Source organism: Cebus imitator, unplaced genomic scaffold (assembly GCF_001604975.1).
Source record: "Cebus imitator isolate Cc_AM_T3 unplaced genomic scaffold, Cebus_imitator-1.0 Scaffold654, whole genome shotgun sequence".
NCBI classification, from domain to species: domain Eukaryota; kingdom Metazoa; phylum Chordata; class Mammalia; order Primates; family Cebidae; genus Cebus; species Cebus imitator.
The window spans coordinates 695,400-709,198 of record NW_016107969.1 but is presented as its reverse complement, the minus strand read 5'-3'; the positions used below and the strand labels follow the sequence as shown (position 1 = coordinate 709,198).

The window sequence follows — 13,799 nt, the reverse complement described above, 5'->3', positions numbered from 1 at the left end:
TTAGTAGAGGCGGGGTTTCACCATGTTGACCAGGATGGTCTCGATCTCTTGACCTCGCGATCCACCCGCCTCGGCCTCCCAAAGTGCTGGGATTACAGGCTTGAGCCACCGCGCCCGGCCAACTGTTTGATTCTTTAGGTTTAATTCTTATTCCCGAACTCCTGGACTCGGAAGCTTGTTCTGACATTTTAGGTCTTTGACTTGACCCAAGTTTCTTAGAGTGTCTGTCATACATTTATCTCCTAGTAAGATGGGAACATATCTTTCTCTCATGAGCTGTCATATTCATATACAAGTTACTACATGCATGGCATTTATTTAGAATAATATCAGACCGGGCACAGTGGCTCGTGCCTATAATCCCAGCACTTTGGGAGGCCAAGGCAAGTGGATCACCTGAGGTCAGGAGTTCAAGACCAGCCTGGCCAACACGGTGAAACCCTGTCTCTAGTAAAAATACAAAAATTAGCTGGGCCTGGTGGTGGATGCCTGTAATTCCAGCTACTCGGGAGGCTGAAGCAGGAGACTTGCTTGAGCCCAGGAGGTGGAGGTTGCAGTGAGCCAAGATCATGCCACTGCACTTCAGCCTGGGCGACAGAGCGACTCCGTCTAAAAAATATAAGTAAGTAAATAAATAAGTAGGATAATGCCTTGCACTGGGAAAGTACTCAGAAACATCTGTCATTGTTATTGTGATGATTATCACAGTTTTAAGATTCTGAACTTTCTTTAAAGTCATTATATACATTTTCATCTCATAAGACATTACTCATGCTCTAGATCTTCTAGACACTGAATATGACTTGGTGTGTCAAACATAATATATAACACTTCAATAAAGATAACCCAGTGTTGGTTTTTTGTTTGTATATTTGTATATTTTTTGTATTGTCTATAAAACTGAGAAATCAATACTGATTTAGAGGCTATCATAACCTCTTATACAAAAGTATAAGAAGACAATTAAGGGAACCCTGCTCAAAAATAATGTGTGTGTGTGAGAATGCAGTGAAATCAGATCCAGTTTCTCCTACTGTACTCTCACAACAGAGAACACATCTGTGATCCCAGATGTCCTGGGCTTTCCCACACACACTAAGCAAGCAATTCTGCACTAGACACCAGCTGGGTGACCTCCTATTCAGTTGAATTCTGACAGTGTCTACCTGGACATAGCATCAGATCCCACAAGTTGAGGGCTCAGTCCCACAAGAGTGTACCCACTTCAATGCCAGTTGCAAACACAGATGGCCTTTGCTTCTCACTGACTGGCTATGCATCATGAATTCCCATGACCCCCTCCTCAGCTTTGATTCATTTGCTAGAGTGGCTCACAGAACTCAGGGCAACACTTTTCTTATATTGACCCATTTATTGTATAGGATATTACAGAGTATGGAGATGAACACACAGATGTAAGCAGTCTATTCGGTAAGGTATAGGAGAAGGGGCATGGTGTGGTGATGCACGCTTGTAATCCCAGCTACTCAGGAAGCCCTTCATGTATTTCCCTATACCAAAGGTTGTTTGGGCCCTGTCCTTTTGGGTTATTATGGGGGCTTCATTATGTGGGCATGATTCCTTACATCTTTGGCTACTCGTGATCAACTGAACCTTCAGCCCCCGTCCCCTCAGGGGAAGTTGGGGAATGGGACTTGAAGTCCCAGCTCTCTAATCCAGCCTTGGTCTTTCTGGTGACCAACCCCTATTCTGAAACTGTCTTGGGGCCTCCAGCCACCAGTCATCTCATTAGCTTGCAAAGATACTTATCACTCCAGAGATTCCAAGTGAGGTGTATGTCAGGAAAGGGGAATGAAGACCATGTGTATTTTATTATATCGCAACTTGGATGTCACTCACTCCAGTTTATTCTCTCTTCTCATTTTATGTGAAGATTAGAACTTTCCTTTTATCCCCTTGGTGGATGTGTTTTTCATTTTAGGGACAGGTGACATTCAGGGATGTGGCTATAGAATTCTCTCAGGAGGAGTGGACATGCCTGAACCCTGCTCAAAGGAGTTTGTACAGGGACGTGATGTTGGAGAACTACAGGAACCTGGCCTCCCTGGGTGAGGATGACTTTCTTCCAGAAGTTAGGATCTTCCTCTGTGTATCTTTTCATTTTCCTTGTGGGTCTCTTGGGAGCCCCTGCATTGCTTGGCTGAAACTGAAGCTGTGTTGACTCAAAAATGAAAATTTCCATAATGTGGAAACTGGATTTCGTTTGTCCTCTTCCTGATATCACTGGAGGGTTTCAGAGCTTTTAAAATACCCAATTCCCTCTTTTCTATCCCCATGCTCTGATGCAGTGGTTTTGGGATGAGAGCTGTATATTTGTATATTATAGTGTTTCCTAGCAATTCATCAGGAAGCATTTAGTAGATGAGTTTTTGAAGTTTTTTTCTAGATATATCTGTGAAGTTCTCCCTCCTTATGTAAACATAGGACTGGGACTCTGGAAACTCTATAGCCTATTGTTTTCCTTTCTTTTTATAAGCAGGAATCTCTTGTTTTGACCTCAGTATTATCTCTATGTTGGAACAAAGGAAGGAGCCTTTCACTCTGGAGAGCCAAGTACAGATAGCAGGAAACCCAGATGGATGGGAATGGATCAGAGCCGTGATCACAGGTAAGAGTTCAGATGGGTGGAGAGAATGCTGCTTTATTAAATAGTGTTTGGGAAACTCTATAAGGGAATCCTGTGGGAAAGCAGAAGTTTGAATCCTGTGACCTCTGAACAGAAATCTTTACCCCCTTTTATCTATCCTTTAGACTTGTACGAGTTTATCCTTTCACCCTCTAATTGTGCCGCAGCTCAAACAAAGGCAAAGGCTTTACCATAATGGACAACACTGTTATCTAGCTTCTGAAAACTCTGGTTCCTTGATTCCATGTGGAACAAGGAAGGCTGTTACAAAAGGGTTGTTTTGTCCTTTGGTGTTTTCTTCTGTAGTTGATTCTATCTGATGCCCAGTTCTCAGTCATATAGATCTGAATTCTATATAGTTTGCTAAATTGTAAGAGTGTTTTAGTGGAGCCATTAGGTTTTTCTAATTATAAAATCATGTCATCTGCAAAGAAGTATATTTTGACTTCTTCCTTTTCCATTTGTATGTTTTTTTTTAATTTCTTTCTCTTGTCTAATTGCTTTGGCTAGAATATCAATGCTATGTTGAATAGAAGGAGTGAAAGTGGACATCCTTGTCTTCCAGATCTTAGCAGAAAGGCTTTCAATTCTTTGTTTAGTACATTCCCTGTGGATTTGTCAGATATGGCTTTTATCATGTTTAGGTATGTTTTTTCTGTACGCAAGTTGTTTAGACTTTTTATCATGAAGAGATACTGATTTTATTGAGTCATTTTCCAGCAGCTATTGAAATGATAATATGGTTTTTATCCTTGATTCTGTTGATGTGATGAATCACATTCATTGATTCATGTGTATTAAACTCTCCTTGCGTTCCTGGAATGAATCCCACCTGATCATGGTGAATGCCTTTTTAATGTGTTGTTGAATTGTATTTGCCACTTCTGTTTTGTTGAGGATTTTTGCATATATATTCGTCACGGATATTGGCCTGTAGTTTTCTTTTTGTTGTTGTGTCCTTGTCTGCTTTTTGGCATCAGGGTAATGGTGGCCTCATAAAATGAGTTTGGAAATATGTGCTTCCTTTAATTTTTTAAATAGTTTGAGTAGAATTAGTATTAGTTCTTTCTTTTTCCTTTTCTTTCTTTCTTTTTTTTTTTTTTTTTTTTTTTTTTTTTTTTTTTTTTTTTTTTTTTTTTTTTTTTTTTTTTTTTTTTTGAGACGGAGTTTCGCTCTTGTTACCCAGGCTGGAGTGCAATGGCGCGATCTCGGCTCACCGCAACCTCCGCCTCCTGGGTTCAGGCAATTCTCCTGCCTCAGCCTCCTGAGTAGCTGGGATTACAGGCACGCACCACCATGCCCAGCTAATTTTTTGTAGCTTTAGTAGAGACGGGGTTTCACCATGTTGACCAGGATGGTCTCGATCTCTTGACCTTGTGATCCACCCGCCTCGGCCTCCCAAAGTGCTGGGATTACAGGCTTGAGCCACCGCGCCCGGCGCTAATTCTGTTCTTTTGGTTTGTTTTTTTTTTTTGCGACGGAGTCTCACTGTCTTGCCCAGGCTGGAATGCAGTGGCATGATCTTGGTTCACTGCAACCTTTGCCTCCCAGGTTCAAGTGATTCTCTTGCCTCAGCCTCCCAAGTAGCTGGAATTACAGGCACATGCTACCACACATGGCTGATTTTTGTATTTTCAGTAGAGATAGGGTTTCACCATGTTGACCAGGCTAGCCTCAAACTCCTGACCTCAGGTGATCCGCTTGCTTTGACCTCCCAAAGTGCTGGGATTACAGGCGTGAGCCAACGCGCCCAACCGTGTTTGTGTATCTTCCGAGACTCTTTTTGTTGTTGATTTCTAGTGTTATTGTATTGTGGTCTGAGAATATACTAGATACTATTTTGACTTTTTTAATTTATTGAGACTTGTTTGGTGTCTTAACTTATAATCTATCCTGAAGCATGATCCATGTGCTGATGGGAAGAATGTGTATTGTGCAACAGTTGGATAAAATGGTCTGTAAGTGTCTGTTAGGGCAGATGCAATGGAACATGCCTGTAATTTTAGCCATTTGGGAGACTGAGGCAAGAGGAATGCTTAAAGCCAGAAGTTCAAGGCTGCAGGGCAATGTGAACTCACCTGTGACTGGGCACTGCACAACAGCTTGGATAACACAGGGAGACCCCATCTCTTTTTTTAAAAAAAAAGTATTGTTTAGGTCAATTTAGTCTGTCATATACTGTAACTCTGATTTTTTTCGTTGTTTTTCTCCCTGATCTATTGATTACCAAAAGTTGTGTTTTGAAGACCCCTGATATTATTGTATTGCTGTTTGTCTCGCCCTTTAGATTTATTAACATTTGCTTTACATATTTGTGTGCATATGTATTTATTATATCCTTTTGCTAAGTTGATTCCTTTATCAGTATATACTGACCTTCTTTGTCTCTTCTAATGCTTATTGATGTAAAGTCTATTTTATCTAAATATACCTACTACTGCTCTTTTTTGGTTTCTAGTTCCATGGAATATCTTTTTCCATCCCTTCACTTTTTGTCTACATGTATCTTTATAGGTGAAGTGAGTTTGTTGTAACTGGAGAATTTAGTCCATTTATATTTAATGTTATTATTGATAGGTAAGGACTTATGCTACTGGAGAAAAATCACTTAAACACAAAAGAAAACAGTAAGAAAGAAAGCAAGAGAGGAATTACAAAACAATTAGAAAAGAAGTAACAAAATGGCAGTATGTTTTAATTCATTGCTTTTTATTATTAGTATGTCTATTACAGGCTTTTACTTTATGGTGACCATAAAATAAAACTTACAAAAAAGCATCCTATAGCTGTTAACAATTTATCTCAAACCAATATCAACTTATCTTTGATTACAAAAAACAAAACAAAACAAAACAAAAACCCCTGTACGTATTCATTCCCTTCTCATTCTGCATTTTGAATTTTTTATGTCACAATTAATGTTGTGTACTGCCTATCTTTTAAAATTGTTGTGCCTGGGGCGGCGGTGAAAAAAAAAATTGTTGTGCTTATTTTTAATAGTTTTATCTTTTAGCCCTCTTCGTATCAATGGTTTGTATACCATGATTATGATGTTAATATTAGTGTAACAGTTACATTGTGTCATTTTATTTGGATTTGAAAAATCCCTTTATCATTTCTTGTAAAAGAGGTCTGATCGTGGTAAATTCCCTTAGCTTTGTTTGTCTGGGAAAGACGATCTCTCCTTTATTACTGAGGATTGCTTTGCTGGCTACCGTATTGTTGGTTGAGAACTATGCTTCCATACTATTAATTTGAATTACATGGAATCAACTTTTCTTTATTAAACAATCCTCTTCCTTTTGTTTTCCTAAAAATTGACTATTATTGTATTGAAGTTTCATAAATCTGTTCAGTGTAAGAATTCCTTTGGTATAATATTGTTTTTCAGTGTAAAATACTTGTTTACATACTGCAATTAATTGGAAACCTACGGATCTTTATATCTTGTAGCTCTGTCTTCTGAATTTGTAATGAAAGATTTACCACACAAAGGGAAGAGCAGTACAGGAGAAGCATTCCAAACAGTGATGTTGGAAAGACATGAAAGCCATGACATTGAAGGCTGTTTCTTCAGGGAAGTCCAGAAAAATATTCATGACCTTGAGTATCAATGCAGAGATGCTAAAGGAAATTACAAAGGAGTGCTTATGACACAGAAAGATAATCTCACTCATGGAAGAGATGAACATGATAAAAGAGATGCAAGAAACAAGCTTATTAAAAATCAGCTTGGATTAAGCTTTCAGTCACATCTGCCTGAACTGCAGCTTTTTCAATATGAAGGGAAAATTTATGAATATAATCAGGTAGAGAAGTCTTTCAATAATAGTTCCTCAGTTTTACCACCTCAACAAATGCCTTATAATGTCAAAACCTACATTTCTAAGAAATATTTCAAAGACTTTATCTCTTTATTACTTACACAGGGAGAAAAAGCAAACAATTGGGAAAAGCCTTACAAATCTAATGTATGTGGTGTGGTCTTCCCTCAAAATTCACACCTTGCAAGTCACCAGAGAAGTCATACTAAAGAGAAACCTTACAAATGTTATGAGTGTGGCAAAGCCTTTAGAACACGTTCAAACCTAACTACCCATCAGGTAATCCATACTGGAGAAAAACGTTACAAATGTAATGAGTGTGGTAAGGTCTTCAGTCGAAATTCACAACTCTCACAACATCAGAAAATTCACACTGGAGAGAAACCTTATAAATGTAATGAATGTGGCAAGGTTTTCACTCAGAATTCACACCTTGCAAGACATCAGGGAATTCATACTGGAGAGAAACCTTACAAGTGTAATGAGTGTGGGAAAGCCTTTAGAGCTCGTTCAAGCCTGAGTATCCATCAGGCAACCCACAGTGGAGAAAAACCTTACAAATGTAATGAATGTGGCAAGGTCTTCACTCAAAATTCACACCTTATAAATCACTGGAGAATTCACACTGGAGAGAAACCTTACAAGTGTAATGAGTGTGGCAAAGCCTTTGGTGTTCGTTCAAGCCTAGCTATTCATCTAGTAATTCACACTGGAGAAAAGCCATACAAATGTCATGAATGTGGCAAGGTATTTAGGCGTAATTCACACCTTGCAAGGCATCAGCTAATTCATACTGGAGAGAAACCTTACAAGTGTAATGAGTGTGGCAAAGCCTTTAGAGCCCATTCAAACCTAACTACTCATCAGGTCATCCATACTGGGGAAAAACCTTACAAATGTAATGAATGTGGCAAGGTCTTCACTCAAAATTCACACCTTGCAAATCATCAAAGAATTCATACTGGAGTGAAACCTTATATGTGTAATGAGTGTGGCAAAGCCTTCAGTGTGTACTCAAGCCTAACTACCCATCAGGCAATCCATACTGGAGAAAAACCTTACAAATGTAATGAGTGTGGCAAGGTCTTCACACAGAATTCACACCTTGCAAGACATCGGGGAATTCATACTGGAGAGAAACCTTACAAATGTAATGAATGTGGCAAGGTCTTTAGGCATAACTCATACCTTGCAAGGCATCGGCGAATTCATACTGGACAGAAAACTTATAACGAGAGTGGCAAAGCCTTTAGTGAACATTCAAACCTAACTACCCACCAGGTCATCCATACTGAAGAAAAACCTTACAAATGTAATGAGTGTGGCAAGGTCTTCAGTCAGAATTCACACCTTGCAAGACATCGAGGAATTCATACTGGAGATAAACCTTACAAGTGTAATGAATGTGGCAAAGCCTTTTGCCAAACTTCAAAACTTGCAAGGCATCAGAGAGTTCATACTGGAGAGAAACCATATGTGTGTAGTCAGTGTGGCAAAGCTTTTAGTGTCCGTTCAGGCCTAACTACTCATCAGGCAATCCATACTGGAGAAAAACCTTACAAATGCAATGAGTGTGGCAAGGTCTTCACTCAGAATTCACACCTTGCAAGACATCGAGGAATTCATACTGGAGATAAACCTTACAAGTGTAATGAATGTGGCAGAGCCTTCAGTCAAACTTCAAAACTTGCAAGGCATCGGAGAGTTCATACTGGAGAGAAACCATATGAGTGTAATTATGTGGGAAAGCCTTTAGTGTCCGTTCAAGCCTAGCGACCCATCAGGCAATCCATACTGGAAAAAAAACCTTATAAATGTCACTTGTGTAAAGTTCTAAAGTCAGAGTTCAAACCTTGGAAGTCATCTCAGAATTCAGAGTGGAGAGAAACCTTACAAATGAAGGTGGCAACTTTTGCAGTTAGAATTCATTCCTTTGACAACATCAGAGAATTTATTCCTGAGAGAATCCTTGAAAATGCAATGACTGTGGCAAACTGCTCATGAGTTCAAATGTTAATAGATATCCAAGGGTCCATAATAATGAGAAATCAAATAAATGTACTGTATGTGGCAGAGGCTTTATTCAGGCCTCACAGCTTTCTAGGCATTAAAATCTACATACTTTATGGAACCACACAAATGTAATATGCATCCTGAAGCTCTTACTCTAAGACTGTAACTGTAGGTGAGGATTCATATGAAGAGTGACTCAGTCTCTAGTTCTTTGATTCACTTTTAATTTGATAAACTGCACGACAATTACACATCCCAATATGGTAAAAACTTATGACATTATATATTTCAAAGGTTGAAGGACATTTGGAAATGGCTACTTACCTTCAGATTATAAAATATTTCATTCCATTGTTTGAGGTTTCTCAAAAAGGCTACTGTTTATGACTTTCAAACTGAATACCTTTCATGGTGCCCATCTGGGAAAGAACTATAGTATGGAAGGGCCTACTTCATTACATGAGGATCATATTTATCCAAGTTTATTGAGGAAGGAGGACTCTGCATTATAAAATTAAATATTCTTTCAATTGAGAGACCATGGTTTGGGGCAGAAAATAAGGTAAAACTATGATATCAGTCATCATACTGATTGTATTACAGGGTGCCCTTCTGAGAGAAAGACACTGTGGGTTTTAGGGAAGAAAGGCTCCACTAGCCATGCGTTGAGCAAGCCAAGACCTCAGGACACTGGTATTTTTATGGGAGGAGAGTAATAGGTTATTAATGACTGGTTATATAATAGGAATAGTGCAGGGGAAACGATTGCCACTTTCTCTATTGAATGGCAATAGCTGTTTTATAGCAGAGATTGATGGAAAATAGGCTTATTTTTGAAATTGAAGAGATAACAGTTACCAGAGTGGGGAGCTTGGACAAAAGAACCAGAATACCATTTATTTTTAGTAGAATTCACACTAACTGCTAGAATTACATTTTGCTGCTGTTTTATTGAGAATGTGTCACAGACATAATGTTTTGACAAAAAAATTGGACGTTTTCTTATAACTATGAATGAATCACATTTTTTGTACCAACACTGTTTTATCCTACCTCAGTAGGATACTTCATGACAGATAATAACAGTACACTCAGTCTTCTAGGCTGGAGGATCGAGAACAATTTTTTTTTCTTGGTGGAATCAACATACAATTTTGGGAAACTGTAATCATACTCTGCACCTGAATTATTCTCTCTACACTCTGTCTTAGCATATTTATATGGATATAATGAAAATCCCATAGAAAGTGCAACTTTCGGCTGGGTGCAGTGGCTCACACCTGTAATCCCAGCACTTTGGGAGGCCAAGGCAGGTGGATCACGAGGTCAGGAGATAGAGACCATCCCAGCCAACATGGTGAAACCCTGTCTCTACTAAAAATATAAAAATTAGCTTGGCATGGTGGCAGTCACCTTTGGGAGGCTGAGGCAGGAGAATCGTTTGAACCCGGGAGTTGGAGATTGCGGTGAGCCGAGATCGCGCCACTGCACTCCAGCTTGGCAACAGAGCAAGTCTCTGTCTCAAAAAAAAAAAAAGAAAAAGAAAAAAAACCCAACCATTTTTATAAGTGCCATTTTTACACTCTGAAAGCTGCCACAGTGTTGGTGAATATATACTGTGTTATGTTTTTACATGCTTATGTGCCAAATAACCATGGCATACATCTTTATTTACATGAAGTGAAAATACAAATATAGGTGTATGGGCCAGTGTGGTGGCTCATGGCTGTAATCCCAGCACTTTGAGAGGCAGGTGGGTCACTTGAGTCCAGGAGTTCAAACCGCCTGGGCAACATGGCAAAACCCCATCTCTACAAAAAAAATAGAAAAATTAGGCCGGATGGCTCACACCTGTAGTCCCAGCTCCTCAGGGGACTGAGGCAGGTGGATCACTTGAACCCAAGAGGCAGAGGTTGCAATGAGCCAAGATCACACCATTGCACTCCAGCCTGGGTGACAGAGACAGAACCTGTCTCAAAAAAAAAAAAGTGTATGAAAAATATTATGAAATTATAAATAGTGCAGAATAACAAAAATTACACTATTCTTAGAACGCTATGCTCATTGACATAATTTGACAAGGCTAACATGAGTTTCCTCTTAACGAACATACAAAATGGAAATTTCATTTTGGTAGGTAAACTAGAAGTCTCATAAATATAGCCTTACCACATTTTTGGTAATGTTAATTTGTCCCCCCTCCACTGGAAGTGTATTGAACTCAACCTACGGTTTGGATTAGATACAGAAAATTATGATGTCAAACAATGAAGTTTTAGGAAAATGCTTATTGCATAATGAGGATTTCTGTGAGAAGCAAGGTTGACTTCCCAAACTGGTCCAAATTGGCTTGAGAGAGCAGGGGTAAGTAACTTGTTTTGGGTATTATGGTAATGACCTTTAATAAAAGGGTGTGGTTGGAGTGAGGGTCCCACACATGGTTTGAACTTCCATCTAGTGCCAAAGGAAGGAACATGGGCATTATCAGCTTGGCCAGGCAGAATAAGAAGAAGGAGTGCAAAGGCGTAAATGGTGTTACAAGACAAAAATCACAAAATGGAAACTGACTACTACAACACTGAATATTTACTCTTGAAACTTCTGATTTCCAGCCAGGCATGGTGGCTCACGCCTGTAATCCCAGCACTTTGGGAGGCTGAGGCAGGTGGATCACCTTAGGTCAGGAGCTCGAGACCAGCCTGGCTAACATGGTGAAACCCCATCTCTACTAAAAATACAAAAACTAGCCGGGTGTGGTGGTGTGTAGCTGTAGTCCCAGCTACTCAGGAGGCTGAGGCAGGAGAATCGCTTGAACCTGGGAGACGGAGGTTGTAGTGAGCTGAGATCTCACCACTGCACTCCAGCCTGGGCAATAGAGTGAGACTCCATCTCAAAAGAAAAGAAATTTCTAAGTTATTTATTAGGAAAGACCTCTGTTTTCTTTATAATAGTAATTAGTTTTCCTTTCCTGCTGAACCCATAGGTCTCATTATACAACATCGTTCTTGAAAATGTTTGTGAAATGCTGTTTAGATTGCCTAAAATACTTTTACAGTAGTTCAATGAAAATGAATTTGTGGAAAACTTTATTACATAATGTGATCAAGCAATTTTAGCTAAAGATTATTTTTCAAAGGCTGTGTTAATGTCATCTTTGGTTTATGGTATTGTGTAATATTTCATAGCTTTTTTTTCGTTTTAGAGGTGGGGTCTTGCTGTGTTGGCCAGGTTGGTGTTGAACTCTTGGCATCAAGCAATCCTCTGGCCTCAGCCTTCCAAAGTGCTAGGATTACAACTGTGAGCCACCATGCCCGCCCATACCTTATTTTCAATAGTAGTAAAATGACTTTTTGTTTTTGTATATGATTTTTACTGTAAAGGTTTTTTCCTTCCATACATTTAAATCCAAATTATATGTTTACTGCATTTCTTCTCTGTGTTACTCTGGTGAAAAACTTAGAGAATACATAAAGGAGGGTGTTGTTTGGAAATAAAATTTTGTGACATGAAATGTATGTTAGATGATGGCAGGTACTGACTAGGTTCTCTGTAAATAGGAAAATGGAATGTCCTTGTAAGTCTTTAGTTCAATTAAAGTACTGGGATACAAAATGGTGAAATGAAGTCTCTTAATATGGAAGTTATCAGAGATAAGCTGCTTGAAAATCAAGTGTGTGGAGGTTAACCAGCACCTGGAGAACTAAATGAAAATACAGTTAATAAGAGAGTCCACAAGATATTAGTTATAATTTATGCAAAGGAGATAATTTGGTGAATCCCTGGAGGCAATTCAACTTCCCACTGTGGCTGGTATTTCTGTTCTGAGCCAGAGGATCTTACAGCGAAACATGACATTTGTGCAACTTTTGCCATGACAGCTGCCGTTTAACATACTCCCCTTAGATTTGTTTCTATTTTTAAAAACTGATACATATTCTTTAATAAGTGATTTACCTTTGCATATATATTTTCTTTCGTATCAATCACATTTAGAGTAAGAATCACAGTTGTTAGTGCTTTATGTGTAACAACTAAATCGTCAGCTCCCCGAAGTAAATATTGATGATATTCTCATTTCAGAGGTGAGGCAACCTAGGACAGATAGGGAAAATAATCAAATTAGGCTGGGCACAGTGGCTCACACCTGTAATCCCAATACTTTGAGAGGCTGAGGCAGATGGATCACCTGAGGTCAGGAGTTCAAGACCAGCCTGATCAACATGGTGAAACCCCGTCTCTACTAAAAATATAAAAATCAGCTGGGTGTGGTGGCGGGCGCTTATAAGTCCAGCTATTTGGGAGGCTGAGGCAGGAGAATCGCTTGAACCTCGGAAATGGATGTTGCAGTGAGCTGAGATGTGCCATTGCACTCCAGCCTGTGGACTCCATCTCTATCTCTCTTTCTCTTTCTCCCTCTCTCTCTCTTTATGTGTGTGTGTGTGTGTGTGTGTTTCAGAAAATTGATAGAACTATGAAGAGACATTTCACTGAAGCAGATATACTGAGATAAATAGGCCCATAAAAAGATTTCCAGCGTCACCATCCATCAAATGTCAGACCTCAGCATATTCTGCTTTAAAAGACTCATCTAGTCACATTTCAGTAAGAGGCTGAATCAAGATTTGAATCCATGTTGTCTGGTTGCAAGGACAAGCTTTTAACGGTGATGCTACAGTAACAATGCTAGATATTTTTGTCCTTTACTGTCTGTCTATACCTGTTTTGTTAGTATCTCTTGTAATTTTTAAATGGTTTTTCTTCATATATCTTTGTGATTGTGGTAACTTTTATTAAATCTATATTTTTATAGATCAATTAAGTCTATATTTTTACAGATCACTGTTGCCTATGAATCTTACCTAAATGAATGACAGAGACACTCATTACCACATAATCCTGTAAGAAAGGTTATCTAGGCCGGGCAAGGTGGCTCATACCTGTAATCCCAGCACTTTGGGAGGCCTAGGTGGGCGGGTCATGAGGTCAGGAGTTCGAGACCAGCCTGACCAACAATGGTGAAACCCTGTCTCTACTAAAAATTCAAAAATTAGTCTGGTGTGGTGGCCCGCACCTGTAATCCCAGTTACTCAGAAGGCCAAAGCAGGAGAATCGCTTGAACCTGAGAAGAGGAGGGAGGGAGGGAGGGAGGGAAAGAAAGAGAAAGGAAAGAAAAGAAAGATTTATCTTTCGAGGGAGGTATCCAGTACGTAAGGTATGAGTTTAAGAATTCACTAATAGTGGCCAGGTGCGATGGCTCACCCCTATAATCCCAGCACTTTGGGAGACCGAGGCAGGTGGATCACCTGAGGTCAGGA

The 13,799-nt window shown here is 39.4% G+C and overlaps 3 protein-coding genes across 5 annotated transcripts in view; 2 read left to right on the top strand and 1 right to left on the bottom strand.

Annotated features, from left to right (window-relative positions):
- The window catches only part of LOC108295641 (zinc finger protein 347-like), an 18,677-nt gene extending 9,025 nt beyond the window's left edge, over positions 1–9,652 (top strand). The window contains 5 exon segments of the mRNA XM_017517932.2: positions 1,943–2,069; positions 2,501–2,629; positions 6,101–8,208; positions 8,211–8,270; positions 8,272–9,652. Of these exon segments, the coding sequence (XP_017373421.1) occupies positions 1,943–2,069; positions 2,501–2,629; positions 6,101–8,208; positions 8,211–8,270; positions 8,272–8,475 (2,628 nt within the window). The 3' untranslated portion in view covers positions 8,476–9,652.
- LOC119469431 (zinc finger protein 160-like) overlaps positions 1–13,799 on the bottom strand; it is a 609,418-nt gene that overhangs the window by 41,603 nt on the left and 554,016 nt on the right. The gene's annotated exons all lie outside the window — the stretch shown is intronic.
- Positions 1–13,799, top strand: part of LOC108295642 (zinc finger protein 160) — a 97,648-nt gene that overhangs the window by 15,362 nt on the left and 68,487 nt on the right. The window lies entirely within an intron of this gene.